The 14,263-nt window shown below is 47.5% G+C and overlaps 6 protein-coding genes across 6 annotated transcripts; 5 read left to right on the top strand and 1 right to left on the bottom strand.

The window, feature by feature from the left end:
* Positions 1-1,366: 1,366 nt before the first annotated feature.
* N7503_009769 (uncharacterized protein) lies at positions 1,367-2,807 on the top strand (the record flags this gene model as incomplete). The annotated part of the gene is made up of 2 exons (XM_057069315.1): positions 1,367-1,453; positions 1,506-2,807. The coding sequence occupies 2 exons, from the start codon at positions 1,367-1,369 to the stop codon at positions 2,805-2,807; spliced, it is 1,389 nt and encodes a 462-aa protein (XP_056915926.1).
* Positions 2,808-3,165: 358 nt separating this feature from the next.
* On the top strand, positions 3,166-4,206 carry N7503_009768 (uncharacterized protein; the record flags this gene model as incomplete). Its single annotated transcript, XM_057069314.1, has 5 exons — positions 3,166-3,365; positions 3,419-3,495; positions 3,549-3,632; positions 3,685-3,753; positions 3,806-4,206. 5 exons carry the CDS (start codon positions 3,166-3,168, stop codon positions 4,204-4,206), a joined length of 831 nt encoding a protein of 276 aa, XP_056915925.1.
* A 780-nt stretch (positions 4,207-4,986) lies between these two features.
* On the bottom strand, positions 4,987-6,991 carry N7503_009767 (sugar porter family MFS transporter; the record flags this gene model as incomplete). The annotated part of the gene is made up of 6 exons (XM_057069313.1): positions 4,987-5,340; positions 5,390-6,054; positions 6,127-6,637; positions 6,696-6,741; positions 6,794-6,869; positions 6,931-6,991. 6 exons carry the CDS (start codon positions 6,989-6,991, stop codon positions 4,987-4,989), a joined length of 1,713 nt encoding a protein of 570 aa, XP_056915924.1.
* A 794-nt stretch (positions 6,992-7,785) lies between these two features.
* N7503_009766 (oxidoreductase, short chain dehydrogenase/reductase family) lies at positions 7,786-8,697 on the top strand (the record flags this gene model as incomplete). Its single annotated transcript, XM_057069312.1, has 1 exon — positions 7,786-8,697. The coding sequence occupies one exon, from the start codon at positions 7,786-7,788 to the stop codon at positions 8,695-8,697; it is 912 nt and encodes a 303-aa protein (XP_056915923.1).
* A 362-nt stretch (positions 8,698-9,059) lies between these two features.
* On the top strand, positions 9,060-11,245 carry N7503_009765 (Zn(II)2Cys6 transcription factor; the record flags this gene model as incomplete). Its single annotated transcript, XM_057069311.1, has 4 exons — positions 9,060-9,516; positions 9,633-9,711; positions 9,768-10,263; positions 10,346-11,245. The coding sequence occupies 4 exons, from the start codon at positions 9,060-9,062 to the stop codon at positions 11,243-11,245; spliced, it is 1,932 nt and encodes a 643-aa protein (XP_056915922.1).
* Positions 11,246-11,706: 461 nt separating this feature from the next.
* N7503_009764 (putative C6 transcription factor) lies at positions 11,707-14,038 on the top strand (the record flags this gene model as incomplete). Its single annotated transcript, XM_057069310.1, has 5 exons — positions 11,707-12,036; positions 12,092-12,302; positions 12,360-13,634; positions 13,686-13,852; positions 13,910-14,038. 5 exons carry the CDS (start codon positions 11,707-11,709, stop codon positions 14,036-14,038), a joined length of 2,112 nt encoding a protein of 703 aa, XP_056915921.1.
* Between the last annotated feature and the right edge of the window lie 225 nt (positions 14,039-14,263).

Genomic DNA, 14,263 nt, shown 5'->3' with positions numbered 1-14,263 from the left:
ATGACAATAGTATTGCATCATTTCTGATTAGCCCAGGCGAATTTGCTGCGCGGTTAATATTTTAATCTCTGATGCTGATGCGGATATGGGGCTATAATAGTATGACTTTGTTGGCGCTTTATTCTAATCGGCATGACAAAATGCCATTCCCATTACGGGAGCTATTTACGAGTCACCCCACTCTCTCGTAACAAGAACTGCAAATATGCCGCAGATTAGAAAAGGGAGGGATCGAACAGAGGCAGAAACTTGCCATGTAGACTAGTGTAATTAACTCAAATTTGGGATCCGCCAAGAAAAGATAAGTCCAAAGGGTCAAAGAAAAAGGTGGGTCACCGTTTGAATTACGGATAGTAATCAAACCACAAACCACGAGCAGGGATCGAACAGAGTCAAGGATGTAGAATGAGGTGGCGCTTAAGAAAGAGGAAAACGGGGGCAGTGAAAACAGAGAATCTTAATGTTGAGCGAAATTCCGTCAGACTTTTTGTTACTCGCTGCAGGACGTAGGTACTGAAGGGACGTGAGCCCCTGGTTCTCCACAGTCCACAACTTTCATTATTGGATCCCATGACGTCTGAACGAAGAGCGGATCCCAAAGTTCCAGGGCGAACCCAGAACCCAGACTCCAGAACCTCAGGACAAACTCAGAGAAAGTGTGTATGTGTAGATGTCATCATTCGGAAACAAACACCTCCAGTCTTCGTGACCACACAGACAATCCCTCATTCATGTAACTCCCCCATGCTGCCATCACCTCATAACTCGGCAAACGAGAAACTGAAGTTGGGAATCTGCTCATAAAATCAGGTAACCGTTAGAATTCAAGAGCAGGAAAGTGCGGAGTCCGGAGGGTGCGCGAGGAGAGAAGGAGAGAAGGAAAAGAAGAGAAGGAGAATACTCTTTTATGAAAGAAAACAAAGCACGAGCCATTCACTTCCTTTGAAAGAACGCCCCATTGCAAACCGGCAAGTTCCATAAGTTTGCTTTTAGTGTGACTGTTTGTCAGTTCGGGATGCAGCCCATGGTTGGATTTAAGCTTCGCCAAGGCCCGCAAGTCAATACGTGAATCCGGGCATCAGCCCTGGAGATCACCATAAATGATTGCCTAGTATGCATCATAGTTGGGACCCCAGATTTACATGGTCTGAGCTTCAGTTCAGGCCAAGTGGAACCTGCAGTCGAAATGACGAAGTGCGGAATTCTATAAACTGCGTTCCGCTAATCCTTCCCAGCTTCCCCCGCAGATCTGCAGATCGACTATATTTGCTTTGTTTCTATCCCTTTCCGCCTTGCTTCCTCCATCCTCCATCTACTAACACACCTGCACAATTTGACTGGACCCTATGAGGTCCTTGGTTTCGTCATGAGTGGCGGGGAAACGAAGCTAGAGGCTACACAACAGAACGATATCTCTTCTGGCCCGGAGGAAGACCAAAAAGATTCTCCTCTGGTGCGTCTTTCGCCGATAGTAGATGCATGAGTACTAACGGTCTTATCTCTAGCAATGGTCTTGGCTTCGCAAACACGTTATATTGATTCAATGCAGCTTCTTCGCTGTCTGTCCCGGTTTCACAAGCTCTATCCTAATCCCAGGGATCAATGACGTCGCACAAGAATTGGGGATCACCTCCCAAACAGCAACATACCTTGTGGCAGTCCATGTCCTCTTTCTTGGACTGGCACCATTCTTCTGGATTGTCTGCATGAATGCCTATGGGCGCAGACCAACTTTAATTACGAGCATGTTCTTATCTTGTTTCGCTGCTCTTGGTGGAGGTTTCGCGAAGACGTATGGCGGCCTCATGACAGCACGTGTGTTTCAGTCATTCGGTATCTCAGCGGGCTTTGTCCTACCTGGTGTCATCGTGGTGGATCTTTTCAGTGCAGAGCAGCGAGGGCAGAAGAATGGAATCTGGGCACAAATGGTCTCGATCGGGGCACCGCTCGGTGGAGTGATTGGCGGACCCGTCGTTCGGTATGCTGGGTGGCAGTGGGTGATGTGGCTGACTGCAATCATGAATGCTGTTCAGGCAATATGTTTCATCCTAACATGTCCTGAAACGTCATACAGCCACCGGAAAAATGGACGTGCTCGGTTTCAACTACAATATGCCTTGGAGCCATTTTTGATTCTCCAAGCGCCACATATTGTTCTGGTTGCATTTGCATATGGTGTGACATTCGCCATTGTCTCTGTGGGGCTCGCTACTATTGTGCCCATTGCCCTCGAAAAGGAATATGGATTCGGTGCGGTCGCCCAAGGGCTGTTCTTCTTTGGGCCTTTGATTGGTGCTGTGATTGGTGAGCAGCTGGCAGGTCCGGGGAGCGATTGGATTATGAAGAGGGAGCGACGGCGTGCTGCTGTCACCACCAGCAACAAGCCAGAATCTCTCGAGCACCGTCTCATAGTTGGTCTTCCTGGGGCTGTGATGGCAGTTGCTGGCATCTTGATTTTCGGCTTGTCACTGCAAAACCATACCCATTGGATCGGGCCATGCATTGGGTTCGGAGTCGCAAACTTTGGTTTGCAACTGGTCACAACCCCACTGAAGACTTATTGTGTTGACTGTCTGTCTTCTCATTCGGGTTCTGTGCTTCAACTCATCAATGCTATTCGCCAGATTATTTCCTTCACGGTACCGTTCTGGAGTCCCGAGCTAACAGATCGCCTTGGGTATGGACTAGGGTATGGAATTGAAGCAATAATCATGGCTACCATCTTCACAGGTTGTATTCTGGTTTTGGTTTGTGGTGCATCTTGGAGAAAGTCCTTGCCAGTCAAAGGGCTCATGAAAGGCCCCTAGCTCTATGTAATTTAAGCCTTACATACAGAATAATTGAAATCGATGAGCAAACAGTATTCCAATTGCAGAAAGTCATGTATCCAGGTGGTCATACCAGAATTCGAAGAACGTGTCAATTAACCAATCGACAAGTCGGTTAAAATAGGTTCAGGGCCCCACGGCCCCGCAGATTAATTACCCGCACCTAAAACTGGGGTTCCCGGCTGAACTCCGATGCATCGGACGAGAGCGCACCGATGATGATGGTGCGGAGTCTTGTTGCCCGACTTCAGGTGGGTCGGTACTCAGCTATTAAACAGCAACTAGCACTTTCTGAAAACGACTTACAGAAGTACATAACTTCGCACAAACCGCAGACATGTCTATGAACTTTGATGATTGTGGTGTCAACCGCGAGGGATTTCCCCGCCCGTTCCCCAACACCCCTTCTAATGTCCTTGAGCAACTTCGTATGGATGGAAAGGTGGTTGTTGTCACTGGTGCAGCAGATGGGATTGGATATGCCGTAGCGGAGGCCATTGCTGAGGCTGGCGGTCATGTCGCATTCTGGTATAACTCGTGAGTGATGGGCGTGCGGACATGATTGGATTATGCGAACTAATCATTGGTAGAAATGATGTTGCAATTGAAAAAGCGAAGGACTTGGGGGCTTCGCATAATGTGAAAACAGCTGCTTACAAAGTTGATGGTTAGTCATTAGAGTCCACGCACTAAAGAAATAGACGCTTATTGTGAATATAGTCTCTGTCTCCACCGAAGTCCAAGAAACCATTGCCAAGGTAGTGCAAGACTTTGGCAAAATGGATGTTTTTGTTGCCAATGCAGGTTTGTTGCAGGAACATCTCCATCCGAATGCCTACTCACTGACGCTGCATAGGCATGGCTATCTCAAAGCCCATCCTGGAGCAGACCCTCGAGGAATATCGCAAACAAATGTCTGTTAATGGTAAGAACACCCTTAGCCATTATTCTGAATCAATTACTAATCTACCCCCTAGTCGATGGTATTGTGTATTGCGCAAAGTATGCCGGTGAAGTATTTCAGAAGCAAGGCTTCGGCAATCTGATCATCACATCAAGCATGAGTGGACACATTGTCAACGTGCCCACCGACCAGCCTGTTTACAATGCCACCAAGGCATATGTCACTCACTTCGGCAAATCACTTGCCCGTGAGTGGCGCGAGTTTGCTCGAGTGAACATTGTTTCGCCGGGCTTCTTCGACACTAAGATGGGTGCTAGTGGATTTGCTATCAATGAGGCATATCGAATGTCAGCCTTGGGGCGACAGGGTCACACTAAAGAAATCAAGGGTTTGTACCTATATCTTGCTAGTGATGCCTCCACCTATATGACAGGCAGTGATGTGCTTATCGATGGAGGTTACGTTTTGCCTTAATATAGGGAAATACCTACAAATCCAATTTGAAACCCCCATAGACAAATTATTGATTTCAATATTCACCATTTCACAAGGAAATTTGAATGAGTAGCTTCTTTACATGTGTCAATCAGGTGGAAGTACCCAACTACTATGGTTCAAAGGTCCTCTGTGGCAGTGAATGTCACATACTATATAGCCCACTCCAGGTACTGGCTTATAAGTTTACTGTATAGCATTTCAAGATGAATGCTGGGAATACAGCGGAATCTACGGTGGTAGTGCGGATACTGGCCTCTTGTATATTGATGATGATGATTCGGAGAATGAGCTTTGGCTGAAACTTTCACGTCCTCCAAACCGTATGATGTCCTTCGAAATGAAAGACTCAGAGGACTAAAGCTACTTACATTGGATGACTTAATTTTACCCAAACCTTGGTCTATTTTAAGCCAAACTTTTTTTTGTGAGCACTTGAAAAGAAACAGAATACGGGCCTAACTTTGGGTCCTGGGTCCGGGTTGGGTTTTCGAGACCTTCGGCCTAAGTTAGGCTTTGTGGAGGTCTAGTCCATAAACGAGGCAGGCTAGTCAGCTGTATATTTGTGGCCAGGAGTTGTAAAAAGAAAGAGGTGTTTTACTGACAAAGCTAGTCCGCCGACTTGCTTAAGTACACCCTTGGTCCACGCTTTGTTCAAGTTATGCCTGACAAGCCTCAAGGGAATAGCCTGCATACAACACAGATACAATCGAGAACTAATCTATAGGTTCCAACTATAGTCCAACCATGCCTTGTACCTCAGACATGCTCGATCTGCGAAATGCCAATATCGAGGTCCTTGACATCGGAGTCTTCGGGGCCATCGGGTGTAATACCAACTCGTCGTCTGATATTTGCCATTCTTATCATATCAACTTCTCCTTGGTTTCCCCCGAAGAGCTTATCCATCTCCTCGATACCAACGCCCCGTGTCTCCGGGACGAAGAAATATACCCAGCCAATGAGGAAGAGACAAAATGCTACATTTGCAAGTAAGTTTTTCATCCATTGAAAATGCGCAATACAAAGGAGGTAAGCCCCACCAAGAAAGAAATAGAAAGTGCCATACTTGATGGCTGCAAGCATCCTTGGATAGATCAATGCTACAATGAACTAAGTATTCTTTAGTATTGTAATCATGAATTTCGTATACAATACTCACATTGCTCAGCCAATTAGTGCCGATTGCCAGTCCCACGGCCTGTGATCGAACACCCGGAGGAAAGATCTCAGATGGAATAATCCAATTGACACAACCGATACTGAAGGCAAAATTTGCAATGTAGGCCCACACGAATGCAGCACATGCCCATCCAGCAGCCGGATGACTCTCCCAAGACCCGTTGTATACCGCATATATTGTTGCAACGAGAATTTGAGAGATGGACATTCCGATACCACCGACGATCAACACTTTCTTGCGACCCCATTGGTCCATGAACAAGATGGCAGGGATTGTAAAGACAAAATCGATTATTCCTACCACACCAGTTGCAAGGAGGTCAACTGACTCACCGGTCATGCCGATATTCTTGAAGATTGTGGGTGCGTAGTAGATAATAGCATTGATACCGGTAAATTGTTGGATGAATTGCATCAAGCATGCGATAAGCAAACGGCGATTGAGATGTCGGACCGTTATGAGAGATTTGTATCTCTCTATCGTTACCTGGAGGGGCGTTGTCGCATGGGGATAGAGGACTGAGGCTGTCTCGCGATCGAATTGCACTGCTGCTTTGATTTCGAGGAGCTCAAGTCTGATGCAGGGGTCTGTATCCGGGACACGACGAATGCGAAGCAATGTTGCCTCTGCCTCCTCTTCGCGATCTGCGTACAGGCTGGTTAACAACGATTGTAATAATCGCTGTGTGAATGAGACACCTGGATAGGGAAACTCACCTTTCAAAAGCAGCCACCGGGGGCTATATGGCAAGAAGAGTGTACCCACCGAAAGGACCAAAGAAGGAATACACTGCAAGGCAAGGGGGAGCCTCCAAGCAATTGGAGACTGATTGTCCCCCGTTCCTCCAATGTGTTGTGTTCCGTAGTCAATCCAGAAAGCAATCATGATACCAAAAGTAATACTGAGTTGTTGCAACGAGACCAAGCTACCTCGAACGTTCGTCGGTGCCAGCTCGCTGATATACAGTGGGATCACCATGGACAGCCCACCAATGGCCAGACCAGCGATAAAACGACCGACAAAAATCATGGCGATGTTTTTGGCGGCAGCTTGGATGATCGAACCGACAAGGAATATACCATTGGCGAGAAGAATGGACCATCGTCGTGAGAGACGGTCGGCAATGGGACCATTTGCCAGTGCACCAACCATAGCTCCAAGGGTAAGGACAGCTACCATCCATCCTTGTAGTGTTGAATTTGAGGCGAGAAGGGGAAATTGTTTACCCTGAAGATGGAAGGTTAGGTGGGTTGCACTGATGAAATGCGGAATTTCAGTCACTTACAAAATTGTTCATCACTAGAACACCACTAATCACCCCCTGGTCGTAACTGAAAGGCTGTTTAGTAGGATTCTGTACACCTAGCTGTTGATTGCTCTTACCCAAACAGCATCCCACCAATGCTAGCAAAGACCGCCATAAACAAGATGTAGGGCTGACGCAAGAGTCCCCGAATGCCTTGAGTATTATGACTTTAGAACGAACTCCCATCCAGTGAAAAGTTCATGATAATACTTACCAGTCTCGCCATGAGGGATGGTCGTTGCCCCCGCAGCTTCTGATGTTGTAGCAGACACCATTCTTGTAGTAGCTCTCTCACGAGTAGGTCTAACAGTACCATAAAACAAATGAAGTTATTGATGAATTCAATCCTAAAGTATTGGCGGAAATGTGAAAGGACTATCAAGATTACCATATGGGGCTCGTCGGGTGCTTCCCCGACATCAAAATCCGGGGAAGGTTATTATAGCGCATACGTCAAACAAAGAAGGCGCGTCGGAGCAGAATCTGCCGACAATCGACCATGACCATCTCTGCCTTTTTACAGCTAGTCATAGCTAGACATAGGAATATATTTACGTTTCATACTTACGGAACAACAAAAAAGTATGGAGATTTCTCGAGCGGCCGGTTTTATTCAGCAACTAGAGTCTCACCATATCAGAAAGCCCATGAGAGCCAGTGTTTTACACTGCATGTTGCACTAGATGACTCAAAGATACATCCGCCGTTGTAATTTTCCAGATACCATCTCTCAGGTACTGAGTAGGGATCGTCGGGCTACAGTGAACCGACGAAAGTGGAGTATCCAAGTATCCGGGGTCGGGATGACGCCGATGTATGTAGCATGATTCAAGAAGCAGCCAGTCACCCAGCGTGACCAGGAAAACAGTACTCCGGTGAAGATACAATACAACACAGGCAGAGTAAAGCTAGAGCTGTTTTGTTCCCTCAAGCATTTAGTTGAACCGGCTTTACCTTCCTGGCTGGCTTCTCTGGACGCAGTCGACTTTTCAGTTCTCCGCAGCTCTCCCCAACTTTTCCCCGCACTTCCAGTTTCCTATCTCACAACTACCTCCTTCCGCACAACATCATGGCATCTTCAAACGAGATCACCGAGCGGGAGGCTCTCACCTCCCGTATTGTCCCCTCGATGGTATTCAGCGACGGCAGTCCCTTATCGATGACAGCTGCCCCTAAGGTCCAAATAGAGAGTGATCCTTCAGTCGGGGCACAAAAGCGCTTTTCTGTCCGAGGCAACGCAGTTGTTACCGGAGGTGCTGGTACCCTAGGACTTCGGTCCTGTGATGCCCTCCTCGAACATGGCCTGGAAGGCCTCATGATATTCGATATCAACCCGGCCAACTCGCAGAAAGAAATCGCCCAAATGCAGTCAAAATTTCCAAATGCTAAGATCGGCACTCAGAAGGTCGATGTCACCGATGAAGAAGCCGTTCGCATTGCGATGGAGGAGACCGCCAAGCAGCTCGGATCTATCGATACACTGGTCTCATTCGTTGGCGTGGTAGGATGTGTTGACAGTCTTGAAATGCCTATCGCGCAGTGGCGAAGAATTCTTGACATCAACACCACGGGCTCATTCATTTGTGCTCAGGCGGCAGCTCGGCACATGGTAAAGCAAGGAACGGGTGGCTCGATTACATTCGTGGCATCGATTTCCGCGCATCGAGTCAACTATCCCCAGCCTCAGGTTGCATACAACGTTAGCAAGTCGGCACTTCTGATGCTCAAAAGCTGTCTGGCTGCTGAATGGGCTAGGTATGGTATCCGTACCAATACTGTTAGCCCGGGGTATATGGACACAATCTTAAATGAAGGCGATGGCATTGCTGAGCACCGGCGGATTTGGGCTGAGCGAAACCCCAGTGGTAGAATGGGAAGTCCGTCAGAGTTGACAGGAACGATTGTTCTACTTGCCAGCAGTGCTGGCACATATATAAACGGTTCCGATATTGTTGTTGATGGGGGCGCCACTGTACTTTAAACAATAGCTAGATATATATCATTTGGAACTTAGAATACTGAAATCTTAATTTAACGACTGCGAGTACCCCCGGTATTCGAATGACAACATTTCCCTTCACAACGATAGAAAGTCTGACTCCCCTAGATGTGTGGCTCCTTGAGACTGACGCTTTGAACAGCCCTGGAGTGCTTGCCTTTGCTACTTCTTTACTTCCTCATGAATAATAAACAATTTTTTTTTTGTTATCAACGTGATCTATATGCTTCGGGTACTTCCCGTCGGTCGACTGCGCTCCGACACTCCCACTTTCACCTCCATGACGTGCGGAGAGGCAGTCTACTATCCATGCACGAAGACTGCAATTCATGTTATCTTTCAATATGCCAAAGGATCCGAGGAAACCATTGAATCAATCGGCACTACGAGCATGCATCAATTGTCAGAGGAGGAAAACTCGGTGTTTCCGACCAGGGAGTGAAACCGGACCGTGTTCCTACTGCACCAGAAAGGGAAAAACATGCAGCTTCGAGAGTCCTCCGGATCGAACTCCATTGACTAGGAAAAACCTAGACTTGGCTGAACGTCGGTGTACTCAGCTCCGATCGCTCTTGCACTCGCTAAACCCAGACCTTGACGTCAAATCTGCTTTGGAACAGCTAGGCTCCGAACAAGACGTTGCAGACTCGCCTACTTTGGACGGAAGTATAGAGCTCGCTTCTAGTAACTACGAATGGCATGAAGGGTCATTGTCACCGGATGGAGCGTCGCCAGACGGAGATAAAGCCATCACTACTGATGGGATGGCTACCCTCTCAACAAATGATTCGGGCTACTTGGGTATGTGGGCACAGACTCGCGGAACATGACAATCTTTATTCTGACTAACCTCTTTATTCAGGAAGTAGTTCCGGCTCACGACTTTTGGAAGAAATAGATCCCACAATTATAAACAGGACAAGGCAAAGAGGGCGACGCAAATCTCATAGAACACTTTACCGACCGGGAATTCCACCACCTGAGTCTTCAAATTTGGTTAATAGCCATGCTACTAACCATCTTATTGATGCTTATTTTCAACTTTACAACAGCTACTTCCCCGTTCTGCATGAGAAAACATTCCGCGATAGGGTCACGGCAAGCCAACAACAAACCCCGCCAAGCTCACCCTGGCGGGTCACGTACTACATGGCCCTTGCCATTGGTCATTGGGCATTGAGCAATGAATCGGAACACGTGCAATCAAAGTTCTATACGGCGGCACGATCCAGCCTCTCGTTACAGATGCTTGAATCTGGAACAGTGGAGACGGTGCAAGCATTCTTGCTCATGGGAAATTATCTCCAGAAAAGGGATCGAACAAACACCGGCTACAACTTCATTGGTCTTGCGTATAGGATGGCGATTGGGCTGGGTTTGCACCGGGAGCCTACTGGAGTAGAGGATACCATTGGGCATGAGAGGCGGCGGCAACTCTTCTGGACTATATACTGCTTTGAGAGTGGATTCAATATCACGACCGGTCGCCCACCTACGATTGTGGATGGCTTCATTGATATTCGACTTCCACGTAACGTTGATGACAAGGTATTTAGAGTGATCCTTCTGGTCGAATTGACATCATTCGATACTGACATTGATTGGAAAGGCCATCTCATTAACATCACAGGTCCCGTCGGAGGTTGACTATCCAACAACATACTCTGCAATCATCGCCCAGGCCCAGCTAGCCAAGCTTGCTGATTCCACTTATCATGAGTACCTTCTGGCCAAGACTGCTGGGTCTCGAATTGAGTACAGACTGGCTGAGTCGATGGAGCGCGATCTTTTCCGCTGGTACAAGAGCTTGCCAAGCTATTTCACTTCAATGGACGTTCCCTCTTGGTTTCGCGGGCCACGGGCTGTTATCTTGTGGAAGGAACAAAATTTACGAATCCTACTCTGGCGTGGTAGTCAAAGACACCACAGCTTCCTCCCAACGAAGGTTAATGCTGACGTGAGGTGCTTAAACGTCGCCATGGATAGCATCCACAACATTGCTACCTTCTGCACGATTCATGAAAGCAATTTGCATCAAAGTCTAGCATGGTACGCCACGTACTTTTTGCTGCAGGCCACATTAGTCCTTACGGCTGGTCTTCTTGACAAAAACTCTCAAATCCAGCCAGAGTCATCGGAGCTGCACCACTCAGTCTTTCAATCACGAAATTGTCTTCGAATGCTAGCTATTAAGAATAAGTCCGCAGCTCGTTACATGGAAATGCTCGATCGTATTTGCAGTCAAATCCAGTCTCCAGTACCGGATTTGGAGATGAATCAATATTCATACGACCTTTCGAACGGGGCAGGCTTTGATGCCTCACGGATTGATGTGCCCAATCATACGCAAAGCTTTGCTGAACTGCCGAGTGAAAATGATTTCATGATCCCTGGGGAAAATCAATTCGCTTTCAACGATGATACCACGGACCCAAATCTGCGCATGCTTATTAACCAAGTTTCTCAGGATTTCACGGGGAGCATGCCCCTTGATCTGCTTTTTAATGATTGGATGAACTACTCCGCTTAAAATAGCGAGAACATTCTATGTCATATAAATACGACAGTGAGCTGGGTGTTTGACGTCCCGCATTCTTAGTTCTTTATATTCAAAGAGATTCAACGGAGATAGAAGGCGGAGTCCGAGGATTGCGGGTTCATTCCTCCATTTTGCCTACCCCTCCAACGCCGGACCACAAAGTGGACACTGAATACCTTGCATATCGGCATTAGGCCCGATTGTCTACGATATCTGCCTGCTTCTCCGCATAATACTATTAGGCCCGTACATTGCCCATGTCCGAGCCTGCCAATAACCCGGACCCGCTCACTGCGGAGACCGAGGTACCTAAGAAGCGAACGCGGGTCCAGCTTTCATGCACAGCATGCCGAATCCGAAAGTATTATCTCCAGGTGCACGGTAATAGGACATACACATACTAATCAGATCGCAGGTTGAAATGCTGCCGCACTTACCCATGCACTAACTGTATGAAGCGTGGCGAAGCGGCATTATGTACTTATGTCGGTCGCGGGCCTCGAGCAAAGGCACAGCACGAGCGTTCCAGTCCAACACTTGTGCAGGACCGACTGCAGCATTTAGAAAATCTTGTCATGTCGCTGGCCCAAAAGCAGAAGCCAGGCGATCAGATTACTGATTTCAATACTGGACTAACGCAAGATAGCCCGGGCTACGATACGCCACCTTCAGCCAATGACCGTGACACCAAGTCGTCACCTCGCGACACAGGAACTTTGGTTGTTAGTGACGAGGGAACCAGTTATATTGATAGTGCAAATTGGCGTGCTATTCTAGAGGAGGTTTGTATCGCGACCGTGCTTAGATGATGGGGAGAGGGCTGACTTGGCTGTCCAGATCAATGGAGTGAAAGAATACTTGGACGAACAAGAGGACAATTCTGACAATGATGCGACGGAAGAAGACCCATATAGTGATTCTTCACCAGTTCTTCTGCTTGGCATGGCAAGAAAAGTCACCAAGCAAGAAATTCTAGCCGACATTCCGGCGCGATCGGTTGCCGATCGATTAATCGCTCGCTTCCTGAAAACATATGAACCATCAATAGGTATGTCAAAAGGCTTGTAGGTGGACGAATGTATTCTGATATGGGTACGTAAATCAGTTGTCATTCATGTCCCAACATTCCGCAAGGAATATGAGCAATTTTGGAACAATCCCCTGGGCATGTCATATACTTGGATTGCATTGTTATATGCGATAATGGCCTTGTCTATCTCTCTACTTAATCGCAGTGAAGAGCCATTTCCAATCAGCCAAGTGGACCCGATGAGCATGTGGGATGTTTTCCGAAGAAAGGCTTCACAATGTCTTGTCGAGTCGAACTACTTAGTTCCTGGCAAATACAAGCCCGAGGCAGTCTTCCTCTATTCACTTTCTGAATTTCTTCGCACTCAGGATACTCAGATTGGGATGTCATATCTCCTTGGAATTACCATTCGGCTTGCGCTGCACATGGGCTACCACCGCGACCCGAGTCACTACCCCAGCTTATCCGCATTCGAGGGGGAGATGCGCCGGCGTTTGTGGGCAATGATATGTCAGCTCGACACTCTTGTTTCCTTTCAAAACGGCCTCCCGCGAGTCGTACAGCATTACTATTGTGATTCTGAGATCCCTTCCAATCTACTGGACACTGACTTTGACGAAAATTGCGTTCATTTACCGCCTGGTCGACCAGATGAAGAGAGAACGGCCTGCTCATACACACGAGCTAAATCACGTCTCATGGCAGCATTTGGACATATTTGCGACTCGGCCTACGCCCGGGAACCAGTGTCATATGATGAAATCATGGCGATGAATCGTCGTCTCGATATAGCACACGATCAACTACCTTCATTCTTCCGTGCACGGCCTATGTCTCAGTCCATGGGCGATCAAACAGATCTCATTCTGTGGCGATATAACCTGAATTTGATCTATCAAAAATCTCGCATCGTCTTGCACCGTCGGTACATCAAAGAAACACATGGTAAATACGCCAACTCGCGAAGAATCTGTATCGATGCTGCCAGTGCGTCGCTGCGACATCATGCTGATATCTGGAGCGAGTCATTGCCGGGTGGCCAGTTATATTCTGAGCGATTCCTACTCAACTCCCTCCAAAACACCGATTTTATGCTCTCCGCTATGGTTCTTTGTCTAGTGTTATCGCATGCCAACGACAGTGGAGACCCTGCCCGAATGCAGACACGGGAGCACAAGGATCTCTTGTTACTATTGGAGAATACACACAATATTTTCAAGCAGACTCCACGGCGGTCTACGGATACCCAGCGGGCCTTTGTCGCATTGAGCATTATGCTTAGCCGAGTCCAAGGCCGCAGCGTCGAAAGTCTCACATCGAATGTCGAGGAGGATATGAATGCAATGAATAGTATGAACGCCCATATTCTGGTATCTGTTGTATTACTGATTCGTCAACTAGATCAAAATATTTTTCAACCAGTACCCGCAATCGATCAACAGCAGTACCCAATGGTTTCTCCAGGGGATATGCAGGCCGATATGTATACGAACATCTCCGAGACTCCGTCATATTCTTCTCTGGGGGTGATTGATGATATGCTTAGCACGCCTGCTCAATTAGACTGGGTATGTTACGTCTTTGTTGTAGGGCATTGATAGGAAAAGCTAATGTTCTCCTTTTAGCGTCTGTATGACGGCCGAATGTATGGGTTTGACACGGCGAACCAGGACAGCCTGTGGTCTGCGGCGCCTTGTATTGATTCCAACGGCGTGGAGTTTGCCTTGCCTCCTAACATTGATAGGAATCTTTAGGTAGTCCTGAAGTGTTGCTGTTGCATGCGTCTCTCCGCAGCAACCTGCAGGTGGGCAGAAGATCGACGACTGCTGTAATATATATATACCAGGCAGCATAATAAGACCATAAGATTACAAGGTGTAATCTGATAAGTACGCTATATTACACGTCGAGCCAGTCCTATAGTCTCTCATAAATGCAGCATTTTGGTTGCCCAGCCATGACAATAATCTTATCTCTTA

The sequence above is a fragment of the Penicillium pulvis genome (assembly GCF_028828015.1).
Source record: "Penicillium pulvis strain IBT 33274 chromosome Unknown scaffold_8_segment0_segment0, whole genome shotgun sequence".
Classification (NCBI taxonomy): domain Eukaryota; kingdom Fungi; phylum Ascomycota; class Eurotiomycetes; order Eurotiales; family Aspergillaceae; genus Penicillium; species Penicillium pulvis.
The sequence above is the reverse complement of the archived record's forward strand: the minus strand, read 5'-3'. Positions and strand labels throughout refer to the sequence as shown.